The 17,337-nt window shown below is 39.8% G+C and overlaps 1 protein-coding gene across 2 annotated transcripts in view; it reads left to right on the top strand.

Annotated features, from left to right (window-relative positions):
• Nucleotides 1–329: 329 nt before the first annotated feature.
• The window catches only part of GLRA2 (glycine receptor, alpha 2), a 130,733-nt gene continuing 113,725 nt past the window's right edge, over nucleotides 330–17,337 (top strand). Inside the window, exons 1-2 of one of the 2 annotated variants that reach the window (XM_009889039.1) lie at nucleotides 330–676; nucleotides 2,838–2,971. In XM_009889039.1, coding sequence (XP_009887341.1) covers nucleotides 609–676; nucleotides 2,838–2,971 — 202 coding nt within the window. In that variant the 5' untranslated portion in view covers nucleotides 330–608. The remainder of the gene's footprint in view (nucleotides 677–2,837; nucleotides 2,972–17,337) is intronic. The other variant, XM_009889040.1, reaches the window with a different exon arrangement.

Genomic DNA, 17,337 nt, shown 5'->3' with positions numbered 1-17,337 from the left:
TCCCCACGGCCCCCGCCCGCTCCATCCCTCCCACCCTCCATCCCTCCCGCCCTCCTTCCCGCCCTCCATCCCTGCCTCCTTCCCCCCACCCCCGACAGCGCCGACGCCTCCCTACCCAAAGAGGGGAAAAGCAGACCGACCCAGTAGCCCCACCACCGTTCGTAAATACTAATTTTCAAAGCAAAAGGGGAATAAAACATAGCGGCAACAGCACTGCTCTCAGCGCTATTCCCTTTTGCGTGATGCTCCTCGGGTAGTTGGGTTTCCAATTCTTTTCCTTTCCTTTTTTTTTCTTTCTTTTTTTTTTTTTTTTTTTTTCCCCTTCCATCACCAAAAGTGAGGCGGGGGGAAGGAGCAGGTCTGGTGCTTTGTCGCTTTTGTGCGGGCTGCTGGAGATGAGCCTAGGCTTGACCTGACCATGATTCCAAGGACTGGCACTTCTTTCTTACCCCCAGTTTGTAGAGATCCAGACCTTCTCTTCCTGATTGTCAAGAAAATTAAATCATTGCTGAATTTGGGAATCTAGGCAGCACCAGCTTACTTTTTACCTGCATCTCTCTGGAATCGTTTCTGGGATATTTTCCAAATCATCACAGAAAGCAGGAGGAATGAACCGGCAGCTAGTGAAAATTTTGACAACCTTGTTTGCGTTTTTCTTAGAGACAAATCACTTCAGGTAGGTGATATGACCCTATGTGATGATCTTTGTCAAAAGGTTGTGGAAATCATAACTATAAAGATACTACGTCACATCAACCTACTTTGTTTGCTGTATTTGAGAGTATTTCATGTTCGTTCTGTATAGGCTACCCCTTTTACACTCAGAGACTCGTTGCTTGGTAACAAACATGAAAAATAATAATCTCAAGTTTGGGTGATCTATTTTTCATTTCTCTGATTTAAATACATGTTTTTTCACTGAGTATCAATATAGCTAAAAACATTCTTTTCAGTTTTTCTTCTGAAATGCACATTCTCTGCTCCCGATGGAGGTTGTTTAGGAAGTTGCTTTGATTCCCTCTTCTTCAAGCTTTGGAAACGAATGAATCAGTTTTGTCAGAGATGTAGTTATTTGCAATTAGAGAACCAATCCTCTGATTTTGGGAAAACCCTGGATCAGACCAGTATCATGCTCACTTAAAGTACTGGTACATATGGTTGTTGTTTCTAATTTTTGTGATGTTTCATGAGCTTTTGCTTCAGCTATTGACTTTTTGCGGTACAAAGCAAACAGGTCAGTCATTAACCGAAACACCATTTTAGCTGAGATTCCTTATTATACTGTACACTGCTGTGTATCTACATGTATACATGTAAAGTGTTTTTATGTGAGTAATGAGATATATATACAGTGACAGAGTGAAATAGTGCTTATATTCATGAGCCTGGGATCACAACGTAACTCATAACTAGTGGGCTCTGAATGAAAACAGAAGTAAATTGTACGGGAACACCTCAAATAAGCACACTGGATTAATTTTACAGTTTTTATTAGCTTAACTGAATGTTTTCAGTATTTAAGGGGGGAATATAATCTACTATGTATTAAAAATTAAAGATATTTTGTAATGTTACCATGTCATTGACAAAAGCAAAAAGAAGCAACTGCCCCCTGTAAATGGAACCTTAAAAAAAGTGGGGAATCACACCATGAGAATTTACTATCACCTTGCCTTTTAACAATTCTGGGTCTTTTGTAAAGGGATAAAGGATTTGATATTTGCTTCTAATTTCAGATGGTCACATGTATATCTAATTTGTTTATACTTGTGTATAGATGCACAAAAAAACCCCACAAAACACTCCTGAGACTGAGTGGTTCCCTTTGGGCAAATACTTAAACAGAGAGTGGTTAAGAAGACACAGTCATAGAAGTACTTGTAATATAGCTCAAACATTATGTTGAAACACAGATACAATGAAATTGGTTGTTTAAGAATCCAGATAATGCTTCATGATGAAATCTGTGCCTCTACACACCAAATATGACCATTTCATTCTAGTTTCTTTTTCCCTAGGGAACAACCATGGGAAACTCCTAAATTCTCTCTCTCTGCAATATTTAATGTGATTGCAATATGTAACATGCTATGTACACAGTGTTTTGCATGCATGATATGGTACCAGAAGTTTGCTCCTAAATCTGAAAACAGATGTGTTCCAAGAGCTTGCATATAAATACCAGCTGGTGATAATAGCGATAAATTTTATTACGCGATGTTAATTGGTAAAAAAAAAAAGTAAGATGGGATGTGACTGACTCTGGAACCCTTTTTGCTATGTTGGGGAAGAATACAGAGATTCAGCAGCATGATTTAAATCTTTGTTGGGTAGCATCTCTAAAGAACATTTTTTTTGCATCTATATCCTTCCCAACATTAACAAAACCAGTATTTTTCAGTGTTGCTTGGTGAATGTTGCCAGCTATTGTTTGCAAGATTAAGACTACCTTAAACCAGTGTTAACATATCATTTTAACAACATACATATCATTAAAACAATGGTATGAAACAGGATATCAAAGTCCCTGTAAGATTGCTCTATATGTTTAGATGAAGAATAAATTGAATCTTCTAAAGTCTTAAAGCTGTAATAAATTTATTTTTAAAGCTGAAGATTTTTTCTAAATAGCAAATTCTGTCTATGCATACTACCTGAAACTCATTTTTATTTCTAGAATAAAGTTTTCAAGTGAAAAATAGACTAGATCATTCTATAAAAATATTAACTGCTATATGCACTGAATTGAAACAATTTTATTTAGTGCTATAATTTTTCCATTACTTGAATGCAATACAAGCTAAATATTAGCTAATGGTGGCTAATAATTTATTTAGGACGACTTTCTGTAAAGAACATGATTCAAGATCTGGAAAATCCCCCTCACAGACCCTGTCTCCTTCAGATTTTTTGGACAAATTGATGGGAAGGACATCGGGGTATGATGCTAGAATCAGACCAAATTTTAAAGGTAAGTTTTTTTAAGACGTCTGATTAATTAATTTATTATGTTTTGGACAAATTATAGGTTTAAGAGTTTTTTATCTTTGGGTTCTGGTTCTCTTTTCCAGTGTGATAGTGTCTTGAAGATCAGTTGATCCATGGCGAGGACTAGAACAGTGTAGGTAATAAGGGTCCAGAGCTTGAAAACCCTCTTTTCACATCACAATAATGTTTAACTGTCAGAGGTTGTTTCTGAAGACTTTACTAATTCCATGTAGTAAAAAGGATTCCAGGTTTCACACTAAAAGCAATCAAGAAGACTTTTGCCTGAATTTTTTAAGCCATGAAGACAATATCTTTAACACTTCCATGCTGAGCTCTTGTCTTCTTTATGGCAGTGTCTAAAGAAAAGGTCTATGCTTTTGTTCAGCTTAAAGAAAGTAAAACCTTCTTCCCCAAAGTAGGGAGATAGGACTCAAGGTATGCACACAGCAGATTTTATCCTGTGAATGTTGACTGAATAATAAGAGCCAATTTCTCAGAATTCCTACAAAATACAAAAGCCATATTCTGTTTGTCAGTTCCATGACCCCCTCCTTTTCTTCCAAAATTTGGACTGAATTGTGGAGAGTCACCAACACCATTCCAGCACAAAGTAAACTGTGAACTGGAGGCTGCTTTTGCAACCATTACTATTCACAGCAAGTTTTCCTTCCTGTAGTCCTGTAAATCTCTATGGAAGTGAGCACAGAATGTCTTGTTGCTTTGAATGAAAGGAGTTGGAAGAGAAGTTTTCATTGCAAATATTTAGCATTTCTGGAGATCCCTAAAATTGCACGCAAACTGGCTCTTCTATGCCAATTTAAATCTCAGAATGTGGTTTTACTTTGAAAACTGATAAAATGCTTCTTTCCTTAACAAATCTGATGCCAATGTACATTTGCATTCATATCTATCAGCTTTGGTCACTGAAATACATGTTTTCCTGTACTGAGCCTTGTTAGCAGTGCTGTGAAAGTTGATAACGACTGGAAAAGATAATCACATCTTAGCCAGTGAATGAACTGTTCAGAAAGAAGAAGCTTGCATGTCAATGAGAAGTGTGTTTAATTAAATTTAGATCAAAGATCAGTTTCTTCTCCCTGTACCACATGTGCAAATTACAAGATTTGGAACAAAGAGCCTTTTTTGACTGCTTCCTATGCCTGAATGAGGAGGAACCTAGTATGGCTTTCAGATCCAAAGGTTTGAAAACTGATAAGTTAAAAACCTCTAGTCAGGGAAGTCTTAAGTTTTAATTTCAGGATAGTTTTCAAAGTGCTTATGGAGTTCCCGCACTGGAGTCCGCATTAGTTTGTAGTAAGTAACATTGCATTAGGCTCTCACATTCATTTTGTGCATTCGCATGAGTATCAGTGAAGTTTTAGAGAACCCAAATGAAAGCAGATGTTGCCTGAACTGAGCAAGGTAGCAATCACAAAGAACTTATTCCTGCCCTTTGTATGGGAGGAACACTAAAAGAAGAGTTCTGCTTCGTCTCTTGTAGCTCAGATAAAACCAGGAATACTAGCAGTCCTTGTACATAGGACAACTTAAAGAGAGATCTTTATTGCTCCTCTGTATGTGTCTAAAACCGTTTCATGAAAAACCCAGGAGGACACAGATTCACAGCTTTGCTCCTGTGATGTTCGAGCGGGTAGAGCAGGTATGGTGTGTACGATGTATGGTGCACGCTGAGCTGTTTGACAGACACTGGTCCCCTCCAACTCCCAACCACCAAGTGGTTGGTTTGTGTTCCCAAAGTGAAGCTGCTACCTCATGACACCTATGAACCCTGGATGACAAAGAATCTGGCATTTCTTATCTTTGATTTGTTTTATTAAGTAATTTTCCAGAGCAGGATGGTACTTTGCAGCAGTTTGAGCTGATAAACAGATTTTCAGCGTTTTTTCATAACTTCACTCTCCTGGAGCTCTCAGTCTTCTGCTGAGGGGTCTGAAAGGTTTTCTTGTTATTTGCTGTGTTCCTTTGAAGGGTATTTTGTATCTCAAAGTTCAGAACTAGAGACTTAAGTCACGCAGTTTTGAACTTCGCATCACCAGTCGAAACCTTGTCATCTGATCACCATTTTTATTAGTCAATATGATGCACACCCATGTTCTCATTGCCCAAGTCTTCTTAAGTTTTTTTAAAAAATTGCACATACTTATTGTTCTACATTGCATATTTTTTCCTTTTAGGGAATAAGAGGTACAGCTGCAAAGAGGTCAAAATAAATTTATTCTGCGTGGAGTTAATAAGTATTGTAAAGATAATTTTTGTACTGAGTCTTTATTGTGATCATAATACAAGTTGTTTCCATTTCTAACATTCATTAATCTGTTTGAGATCTTTTGGGGAATATGGGGTACTGTAAAATTCTAATATTCTAAATCATATAAATGGATGGATGTATGAATGATTACCTAATTTATAACACTTTTTGTATATTAAGACAAGAACTTTTAAGCATAAACGAGGTCTGCAGGAACAATGGTTTCAACTAGGGATCTGCTATCTGGCTTTACATGTAGTCTGGGGTTACTATTTGTTTCCTGTGTTTCACAAAAGACATTGTGGATCAAGATAGTTGTGCCACTACTCGTGTACTTTCCTAGCTTTTTCTGCTTTAGACCTGTTACATAGCTTTTTTCAAATCCACCGTGGGTATTTTAAAGTGTCAGAAAAGTTTGATTTCATGGAAAGGCTACGGAGTAGAACCCATTTATCTTACACCACCGGTTATTCAGTAATTAAATATACTTTTATGAGCGGTCTGAATTACTGGAAAACAGGAGCTATTTGATTAATTTGTGGAATAAAGGCTATGCATTCTAAAGAGAGAGAAAAATGCTACTTACTGGAACAAGGTGTTTTATCCAGATAAAGCATTTCATCATTAGTTACTGCTTTTCCCTAACTTGCTCTTGCGAATTACAAAATTCAGGAAGATAGTGGGAGAGAAACAGGTGAATATATAAATGTCTAGACATTAGTAACAGGTTTTTTTGGGCTTTGGGTTTTTTTTACAGAAGTACTCTGTACTGAAAGATCCTTTCTTTTTTTGTATCTTTCTGCCTTATACAATCATTTGAAAGCAGAGGAGCAGATTTCTGGTTATTCTTGACACACCAAGTGGTTGGATACAAAATGATCAGGCACTGAGGGACTGTCCCCCCGATGAACAGCCAGAGAAGTGCCGGAGTGACAGCTCTCAAAAATGCCTTTCTTTAATCATTGTCTGCCAGATACTTAATGCCTACTTTTTTGTCTTACACTTAGCTATTATTGCATTCAAGTAGGCTAATAATTTGTATAAGGACACAGAGGGGAATTCTTTTAAATGTAAATATGAACACTGCAATCTAATACTAATTGAAGTCCCTGAGAGTCTTTCTGTTGACAGCAAACAAATGCTTGTGGTCCTATGAGCTGATTTGCTGTTTCTTCTTCAATTGTAACATCAGTTGAGCATGGTTTCTGTAAAACAATAAAAAGTGAAGATTGCACGGTGTACTTTTTACCTGATTAATATTAATGCCATATGTTTTAATGGTAAAAACCACTGACAACAAATCAGAGTGATGCGTTGTACTTTCTCCACTGCTTGCTTTGCTTTCCTCAACAGCAAGCATAGTGCACCTGTGTTATAGAACTAGCCAAGAATGGGCTTTCTCACTGTTAGAAACCAGGGATGGTGAAGTGGTACCTTAGTGTATATTCAGCTCAGACTCCCTCAAGAGCACTGTGTGTAATGCCATGATGCAAGGGATCAATCTACAACTTAATTAGAACATGAGACGTGGGGCTGATGGAAAGCCAGCTTGAATTTAAAATTTCCTAGCAGCTGTTGACCTTCAGAAGTTGCTAAATTATTTCCGCTTTTTAACACCTTCATTTTCTCAACCAGCTTAAAGTCTAAACATAAGCTAGAAATTATCAGATAGAGAAAACTATTTATCTATAGGCACTACTACATCCTTTATGCCAAATTCTTTAAGTAGTAGACTGGCTGTCATGCACTGCATGGAGAGAAGGGGAGTTTGTCACCAATTGCTCCAGAAGCGTGTTATCTTTTGGCATGGAAAACGTTTGCAATGAAGACAATAGTGATTTTTCTTTTGAATTGAATTTCATTCTATGTTTCGTTTTATGTTTCATTCCTGTTTTACCTCAAAGCAGGACAGCATTCCTTCCCATTAAGTCATTATTTGCTAAAGAATATTCTGATTTTTATGGAGTTACATGGAGTTGTGCAGCAACAGTGCCCATTAATGTTACGCTCATCACTGGCTGGTGCAATGCAGTGTGAATTAACTTGCTCAAAAGCTGCTGTTTCTGAACTCGGAGAAGTCTTGTTAGAGGGATGCGGTTTGGGGGTGTAGTAATTTGAGCTGTAAAAGATTAGTCTGTGATTACAGTGGTGTAATGTAATTTTCATGACGAGTCAGTGGGTTTATATCTGAATAATAAACACATGGACTAAGTAATTTACTGAAAATTAGCTTGACAACTGTTACAGGAAATGGCTTATGCACTTTAATACTTTAACTCCTTGGCAGCAAGGGTCAGTTTTTCCCATATGTTCAAGCCCATTGCTTACTTACGTGGCCCCTGAGTTGACCAGTAATGAAATGCTTAAAAAAGAATGAATGGAAACCACTGAATGACATAATGACATTTAAGGGTGAAATTAATGGCATCAGGATTAACAAAAAAAAGCAGCTTCTGGGACGTGCTAAGAAGAGGAACTGTCTGCAGAAGTCAACCTTAATCTAGACATGACACTTTGCAATAAATACCTGTTGGAAAACCAACCTGTAAATACATATAAAAGTTGAAAAGCATACCTAGGAAAGGCCGTGAGGCTGCAGCGATGTGTCCCCCGGTGGTTAACAACCTTCCCAAAGACAGACTTTCGTTGCTGATAACTACTACCCATGAAGTCAGATGCAGTGAATATCCTGTACTGGGCTGCTTTCCACAGAGTTTGAGCCTCAAAGGGCCATGTCCGATGGAGACTTAAATCCCATTCAGGCACAACAGCATGTAGTAAGGAAGTGCACGCTATCGGTGCATTCCCGTTGTAGGCCATGGGCTGAAGGTTCATTGTAGGAGGAGGGAGGCTATGCAGCCAGTTTTTGCATGTGGCCAGGCCATCGCACTCCCTAATTATAGCTTACTTGAAATGTACAAGCATCCATTATTAAAGAGGTATGCTTCTGCCTTGAAACACTTCTACAACTTCATGCTGCTTTCAGATGAAGTTGTGCACACACATCTCACTGCACAGTTAGATGCTACACGAGGATCCTTACCCACAGGGTATCAGGTTTGTTTGGGTTTTTTCAATTTTTCTACAACTACAAAAAAAGTAGCTAGGGAAATTATGTTCAGCTCCTGCCCTAGGTGTGGATGTTTTCATGTAGAAACATTTTTAACGCAATTACGCTAGGATCCTTTTAATTGTGCTTCTTTTAAAACTGCTGGTAAAGAGGGCTATGGAACTCGTCCTTCTTCCCTTCTTTCTTTAATTTCAGGTTCTTTCCAGAACACGAGTAGTCTGGGGAAGTTGCATGGGTAGTTAGGTTATGTCTAGGCTTCTAGGCAAATGGGGCCAGACAGCAAGCTCCAGCAGCATCCCTGATTATCTACGCTGCTTAGCAGGTTGCTCATTCCCTGGATCTCTTTCTGAGCTTCCTGCAGCCAGCTCCCTCCAAAGCAAATCAGAAAGGCTGCGAGTGTGCGGCAGTGTAAAGCACAAGCTAACCAATGCTGCTTGGCATTCAAGCTGAGGATCGTTCCCTGGTTGTCTTTTATATTTAGAAGGTTAACCACAGTGATCTGTATCATATTGGTGTGTTGCTTTTATTCAGAACCAATGATTTAATTAAGAGATATCAATGGATTTGACTGTTGTCATGGAATATTGGTCTGCTGCTGCATAAACTGCAAAGGGAATTTATGAAAAACAAATGTCAAAGCAGAGTCAAACACCCTCGATATCAAAGCAGATCACGTTCTAATTTAACTGTGCTCTTTTTATCACATCCAGTGTCCTGTTTAGATTTAAATCTTCTATATGGTTGAAGCCAATGCACTCAGGTCACTCATTAAGAATCTTGTTGTGTTTTGGCTGTCTTAGAAAACATGCAATTCGTATATAGAATATATAAAAACATGTACACTTAATTTACTATAAATATACACATTTATAAACTGCAAATCTTGTATGTACAGTGATATGGTAACTAGGAATATGTATACATAAAACAGAAATATGCCGTTTTCTTAGACAGATTCATTATCTTTTTTTCCCCCCCTCTGGAAATATGAATATAAATCTCTGATTAAGTCATTAGAAAATATATATTTGATGGTTAGGCTTCCAAATACGCATTTCACAATCTTTCACAGAAATTAGTGATTTTAGCAGTCTGCAGAGAAGGGCCCCCCAAATGATGCAGACAGGGTCATACAGGGTCTGACACAGCTCTTAGATGAAGGGTGCACAATGTCTGGCATAAATAGTCAATGCCAATGTCATAAACACCAAGTCCATGTTTAAAATTCAAAATTCACTGAAATATAAAGGGTCTGATTCTGGAAACCATGCAAGATCTGAGCAGTACGGTTCATGAGAGAGAAGTGCCATTCGCCAGGTATTCAGTTACTTGTAAGGGATAAATCAGAGAAGCCCAATGGCTTATCTGAACTGTGCCAGCTGCCAGCAATCCTCCAGTATTGCAAGGGCATGAAGACACATCGACTACTCCTTATGCCTCAGCTACATGTCAGCAGCCGGGAAGGGTGGAAGCGTAAAGGCTTCATGAGTCAATAAAAGGAGGAAGCTTTTAAAACAGGACTTAGATGGAAAAGTCCACAAACAAACAAAACGCCCTGGAAATCCCCGATCCACCTGCTCTGTAACACTGGCAGTGCATTACTCTTTTGTTTTAAATTTCCTCAAATTCTCTGAGTTCTGCTCCTGAGTGTGCCCTAACTTAACACCCACCCCACCCCCCCTGCCCCGAAACAGTGTCTATGGACTGCCTGCCTTCCTCTACAATATACAGAAGATTGTTGGTCCAGTTTGCCCTCAGCTTAAAGGGTTCAGTATCTGATCCAAAGGGCTACAAATGATTCTGAGTGGCCCATTTTGCAGCAAAGAATTCAAAATTCACGTAGCCAGGGAGAAAATAAGAGGGGAACTTGGCTTTTCAACCTTGCAATGTAGCTACTTATCTGAGAGGGGAGAGCCTTTACTCTTGACAATTTTGGTGTGATGCACAGAAGTGACTGTTGTAGCCATTTCACCTTAGGGGCAGCTGATGTAGCTGTTACAGAAAAAGTTGTAAGGACAGGGATTGGGAGCCAGCACTTCTCTCACTCTTCCTGATAATTGCCCGGACCACTAAGGTACAAATGTGTGTGAGTGCACCTTCTCTCTCTTTCCAAATGTTGTATCCTAAGTGCTTTGCTGCATAACTTGCTGGGTGTGGTAGGCTATCCATACCAGTTACATGTTTTTAAAAGTGACCATAGCTACACTTTAGGATGAATCCCATCACCTCTGAATAGGAGGCAGTGAGAGATATACCACCCCAGTTCCCAAGAAACCCACAGTCTTGTAGCCTAGGAGGTGCAAGTTTGCAGCCCTTCAATCTCAGGCATGTGTAGAAGATCATAGAAAGGACTCTTTCTGCATGAAATCTCTCAACATTTTGTTATGGGCCATGAAACTGGCTGTGTTTTAAGAGGAAAGACTGAAATTCGTGAACACTTTTTCAAAGGAAGGTTGTATATATTGACTTGGTGGAAAATGCTCTGAGCTGTGGATCCTGAGTGAAGTACCTCAACCTTGGTGGGAAGCAGGGTTTCAGGAGGGCCCCAAAGAGCCTGTTGTGAATTGTTTGGTCTCTGCAAATGGTGCCCCACTGTGCTGAAGCCTCTGCCCATGGAGTGTATGAGGCCCTTAGGGTTTCTCCACAAGGGCCTGGGTGTTACGCACCAAAGCATCAGACACTGTAACTGTTTCTACCTGTCATGGGGCTGAGATATTTTGGTTATAGCAAACAGTGGGCTGTCCAGGGAAGCACAGTAGTAGTACGATGCCCTCCTCCAAAAACTAGTAACCCCTACCTGTGTGTTTCTATGCGTCCAAAGCTCAGGACTGCATGGAAGCAACTGGGCACATCTGTGACTAGCTGAATTGTAGGCACATTCTCTTAAAGAATATCAACTGATATTGAGTTGATACACATGGCATAAACAAATTCCTTCTTCCTCTGTCCTGGGAACACATCTACATGTTATCTCTCTCGCTTGTGTACTTGGGGAAATATAGATGAGAAGAGGCTAAATGCTTTCCTTAAAGCAGCATAGTTAGTCACGGAAAACCTAGGATTAAAATTTACCAGATCAATACTCATTATGTTAGGCCACCTCTAATGACTACATTCCCAACGTATGCTGTCTTTATGTCTTCATCTTAGGCTATAAAACTGTCTTATCAGGGCTGCTTTTTCTTCTTGTGCTGTTTACTATGTCAAATAAAGAGTTGGTCCTAAATGATAAATAAAATAACAGTAACACTTTGGCCAGAATGTTGCTATAAACTCTCACACTGCAATTTAAAGCAGTTGTTGAAGAGAGGCATGTAGATTACATGCATGGGGCTAAACCAGAAGCATATGCAAAAACTTCTTTTTCACCAGGTGTGAAAGTAGCCTATTGCCTCTGCCTAAATACGTGCACATACTCTCCCCCAAGCCAAACTAAAATGTAGATGTGGCCACTCCACATAAAGGTTTCAGACTGCAGCAATTCTCCTTTCCATCAGATATCCCATCAGATGGAGCAGTTTGAGGTGTTAAAAGCCTACGGTCAGTCTGGTTATAGGAGCCATCCTAAAAAGAAACATCTGGGAGAATTTTGCAGCTCTTTGGCTCTGTAGTCCTGAGAATAATATTGCAGATTTTTGGTTCCATACTGCTGATAATTTTGGTTTTGTCACACTTCTGAGATGTGTTTTGTGTGGGGTAAAGTACACAACAATCTGTTAAAAATAAAATTTAACTTTTTTTTTTTAAATAAAATAAAATCTTTAACTTATCAAAGTTATAAATAATTAGGGACAGATTCAATTCAGGCCAATAAACTCCTCAGGTAAGTCTGATTTGGATGACTTTCTAGAATACTCCTACTCAGCATGACTAGTGGTGGTACAACCCAGAAAAAGACCATATGTCCTCACCCTGCAACATGCTTTATGCCAGCAGAACATGAACCTATGTGAAAGCCATATGATGCTTCTCTCAGCAGTGCAGTGAGCATCCTGCATCAAAGAGCTGATAATTTCCTTACAACACGTGGTTTGGCATTGATAAAAAAGTCAGCCAGACAGCTTACAAGATGCTTAATTTCTAGGCAGGTGAAGAGTTCTCATTCCCTCTCCCCTTCTTCCAGCCATTTTATACATAGATAGAACTGATGACTGAAAAGATCACTGGTGAAAGACACCCAAGAAATGCTTTAAGGATGTCCTGGAGTTAAAAGACAGATCATTTTTGGTATTCAGGGTGTTAGAGATCACATAGGAGGTTCCCAAAGGAAGAGGGAATGTGTGAAGGGGAGGGGATAGGCGACTGAGCTAAATACGCAACGGACCAGCTGATGGGAGTATTGAATCTGAGACTCAGGAGGGAGGAATTAATTTCAAAGTAATATTCTGTGCAGATTGTATGGTAACGAATTGAACTATAAGGAGGTAAAAAATGGGACATTCCCAATAGCTGAAGTGTTTGAAAATAGATGGAAATTTTTCCTTTATTACTCCTAATAATAGGAGTAATATTGGTGAGTTTATGGGTCTGTGTGCCTGACCTGTTGCAGACTGCCATCTGCACCCGCTTCTGACCATTTCTGTTGTCACTTGTCCCTGTGCCGGAGCCATCCCATTTCTCTATATCCCAGTTTTCATCTGTGTCTCATGTATCATTTGGTGTATAATTCCCTAACAGCCATAAATCAATGTCTGCTCATTAATGTTAGTCACCCACACTGCTCTTTTTCTTCCAGTCCTGTATACGCCTTCTGACAGTAAAGCAAGGAACATTATGGAGACATTAAAGGGAAAGCTGGCAGAATTGTGAAATAAAGTGAATGTCCGAGCTCAAAGGAAAAAAAAAAAAAAAAAAAAGGAATTAAAATTGATTCTGAGACCTCTCTGTGGTCACAGAGAGAGGTATTGACCAATCCCTGTATTTGAGACTGTACCTATTGACTCTTATAACTGAGCTCCCATTAATTTCTGTGATATATGATGAGAATCACAGAGAAGGAGCAAAGTAAGAAATATTTAGAGAGAAAGGAACGAAGTACCAATTTTTTTTTAATAAATGTTTTGAGGTGAGTATGCCCAGCAGAATGAAGTTGTTCATTCTCACTGAAAACAGAAGCCTAGACTGGTTGACAACATTTCAATATTATTATTAATACTTTTTTTTTCATTAAGTAGATCTTCCCTCCTGCCTTCTCTTCTCAGTGAACATTTTTTATCTTGTGGTTCCATGTGGTCTCTTAGACGAGTTGACTACACTGATTTCGTAAATCATTATTAAAAATAAGATTACCCAGGAGGAGTTTGACTGACCCTACGCTGGAGTGCAGATTTCAGGACTAAAGATGTAATACCCTCTTTCATTTAATGACATTCAGGAGTGTCCCAGGCCTCTGCACGCATTATGCAGTTCACATACTGATCAGCAGCGAAGAGCTCTGTCTTCATTAATGCAAAGCAACCGAGCAGTTTCTCAGAATCAGGTGCAAGGAGCATCTCTGCTACCTGCTCCCAGTGAGGCCGACAGCCTCTGCCTTTCCATTTGCTCACTTCAGTGAGCACTGTTTTGTGATAAGAAAAGAAGTAGGTACCTCGATCTTTTCATGTCATAAGAAAAGTAAACAATTCAATTTCCCCAAATACTACCCATTGCTCTATGGCACTGGAGGAAGGAAGACCAGAAAGAGACGCCTTGCAGTGAGGTGTTTGTCATAACTTGAAATGGAAATATTTGAAAGAAGAGTAGAGAGCTCAGAGAAAAAAAAATAATAGTTTTATGGACATATGAAGAATTAAAACATTTATTTGAACATTTTCAAAGTTGACATAAGTGCTAAATAACTTTGTACTATAAGCTTCTAGTTCCAACAGGAAGTTTCCAGATGTAAGATTTCTGATTCACTGTTTTTTAGATTTATTTCCACAAACTCATTTGCACATGGATGGCTTTAGCTCTGGGACTGGCTGCACTCAGTCACAAGTGTGACTGAGGCTTGCGTAGAAATATCTGAGGTAGGTTTCAAGTAATTTGCTCAGAGGTGCTCTGCGCCACATGGAGATGATATAGAGCTCAGCACAAGGTATAATGCCTGAGGTTAATGACCTCCAGTGAATTCTGACCTGCCATGACTACATCAGTAGCAGCCCTCAGACTACCTGCGTGAAAGCCAGCTCCAGTCCATTTACACAATCCGTTGTGACTGCTATGGATATACATTCTTTGTAGGCTGGCTCTCGTTAGCTGGGTAAATCAGGAGCGTGTCAACTGTTTTAAAGGGCTTTTCATTTCTGAGCTCCTGGTTTGTGGAGTGAAATAAAATAGTGCCTGAAAATTGTTCTTGTGCAGTGTCTATTAGATAACCTGTGTGGAAATATCCCACTGCACCCCAGAGCTGACAGTAATATATGTTTCTGTTATCAGCCTCAGCAGAAAGAGGCAGGGAAGAATGAACACGTCGTATGGGCTGTCCTGTAATGCCAAATTCAGAACTGAAAAGATTTTGTAGTGTGAGACTTACCTTCCTCTTCCAGAGCTGGGTCTGTGGACAAAGGCATTCACTGAATGTGAAGCATGCCAATCCAGCAATTTTCACAAGCGCTTTAAGGCACAAAAAAGTGTATCGTAGCAGGGATTCTCCTTCCGTGAAATGTTGATAGGATTTTGCCGGCATGATTCCTGTTATGTTCAGCAATAGTCCCCCAGCTGAAAACTCACATACCACTTCAGAAATTGATTACTCACTGTTTGACCTCAGACTATGTCAATGTATATATATAGATGGCTTTACCTGTAGTTACTCCAGAGACATCTTCTTTCTGTGACTCATTCTGTAATCACCTGGATCTGACAATCACTGGAGTATTTGTCTCGTGACTCCTCAGTGGTATTTTGCTGAAGAAGAGTTTTCAATTTTGGAATGTGACATTCCCTTTCTATATCCAGATCACATCATGAGGCTGGATTTTTGCCCTGATATTTTCTCAAGTTAACCAATGAAGGCAAGCAGCTTAAATCTTGATGTGAGAGAAGAGTTCCTTTGATGCCATTTTGTTTATTTATATTTGTGTATGCCTGCATGTGCACTTCTGGAAATAGGCAGCTGGAACTAGGGAAAACTTGTACTTTCCTCTATCTGTAATACTTTCCTGGTTATTCTATTCAGTGTTGCCTCCATCTCTCTCCTGCTTTAGCTAGGGTGGGTTGTGTCTCCTCCAGTCTGTAAATACCATTGCCATCAGTGGCGTAGCTCACAGATACTTGGTAATATTTGGGCTCAGTGATATCAGTGGCAATGAGAGTCCTAAAAAAGATTTAGACACCTAAATCTCTGCAGGTCTTGCTCATGTGCTGTAAGTGCCTCTGTGGTTCTTAGCTTTATTCTGTTGATCATAAATGTATATTGATACCACAGAATATGATTCTGAGTCTCAGATGCAACCATAGGCACCCAACACTGTCGCCACATTCCCACCAGGAGCTATGGCATTCTCAGCAAGCTAAGTTATTATATATGACAGATGAACTTTCAGAGGATGTTGGTTTTAGCTTGATGAAGCAGAACAATAATTTTGTCTTTATTTGATTTTTCCAGCAAATTGCATCAGTGCAAGGTACCATACAATTACTGTATTTCAGAGGTTACTGAGATCTCTGCCCTTGTGTTTTTGGTTGGCTTGTTTTGTTTTTGGGTTTTTTTTTCAGTTTGGAGGTTTTTTATTTCTTTGCTTAGTAGGTAGCATTGTCATCAATGAATAATAAAAGTGGCATAAGCATAATATTTTCTGTGGTAGGTTGGATTGTGGTGAATACTTCTAAAGAAGAAGGAATTCTCTGTTGACTGGGCATGATTACACTTAGGAAGTCAGGGTGATGCACTCCATGGAAATCCCATTGGAAGATGAACTCATAAATGCAAGGCATAAGTCCCCAACAAGACAAGAAATGTCACCTTGATTTGTAAGTCTTAGGGTAACTGTGTTGTCCTGGTGTTATTATTTTTGCCTCCTGTGACTGATACATTTCCCTTGCTGTTACCACTCTAATGAGATGATGATGTTTAAATAGAGGAAACCATTGGTTTTGCCCAAAGGCAGAATGATAGAGAAAGAGAGAAGGCTTACCTAGGTACTTGCAATAAAGACTTCTTGCGGTCTAACTCCTGCTTTCTTACCAGAACCTTAAGGAACTTGATAAATCATGTGAATTTTCTCGTTAATGGTTGGACTATGTATTATACATATCCTTGAAAACAAGTGTGCAAGCTGCATTGCTTCTGGAGTAGCTACAGGATCCCTGTGGCTTAGAGGAACTTTTCTAGTGCATCAAAGCTGCCTTTCTTCCCCTGGCCCAATATCCATGTTCCCTGGCCACAGGATTGACTGTGCTGCCTTTGATGGCATTTCTCCAGCCCTTACCCTGCCTGCCACACTCTGAGCAGCGAGGAAGCTAGGATGATAAACAACTTGCTCTTGTCTAATGACCATGGCCAGCCGAGGTGTCCCAGCAGTAGTTCAGCCTTGCTGTCTGACTTACAGGAATGTGCCTGCAGGGCCATGTAGAGATGCATTGGCAAGCCCTTGAAGTGGTAATTCGGGCACCTGTAGTACTGCAGCTGCAAAAGCAGAGCCCTCCATAGGGGTTAGCTCTGTTTCAGGTCTCATAAGGACTTTGCTGAACGTTGGAGTCTGTTCAGTTTGGTTGAGGAGAACTGGTTGCTAAAATTGCATCTGTCTCCAGAACTGGCAACTAATAAACCATCTCTAGCAAGGTCTGCTGCCCTCCCCTGCTGTCCTGGGATCTGTGTTACTAGCACTTAGGTCAGCATTTGGGTCTTTGTCCTGCCCTCAGCCACATTTTCATCCCCTCCCTCATTTGATCTCAGATGTGAAAACCCTGCTCCACATGTGAAGGGATGCTCAGTCCCTCGTGAGATCACTGCCTCCTCACTTTGCCCCTTGGTCCTGTTCCTGGATGTCTGCTCTATGCCCACACTCAGGCAAGATTGATTTTAGTA

This window comes from Charadrius vociferus, unplaced genomic scaffold (genome assembly GCF_000708025.1).
Source record: "Charadrius vociferus isolate BGI_N301 unplaced genomic scaffold, ASM70802v2 scaffold507, whole genome shotgun sequence".
NCBI classification, from domain to species: domain Eukaryota; kingdom Metazoa; phylum Chordata; class Aves; order Charadriiformes; family Charadriidae; genus Charadrius; species Charadrius vociferus.
Note: the sequence above shows the minus strand (reverse complement) of the source record. Positions and strands in the feature narration are given on the sequence as shown.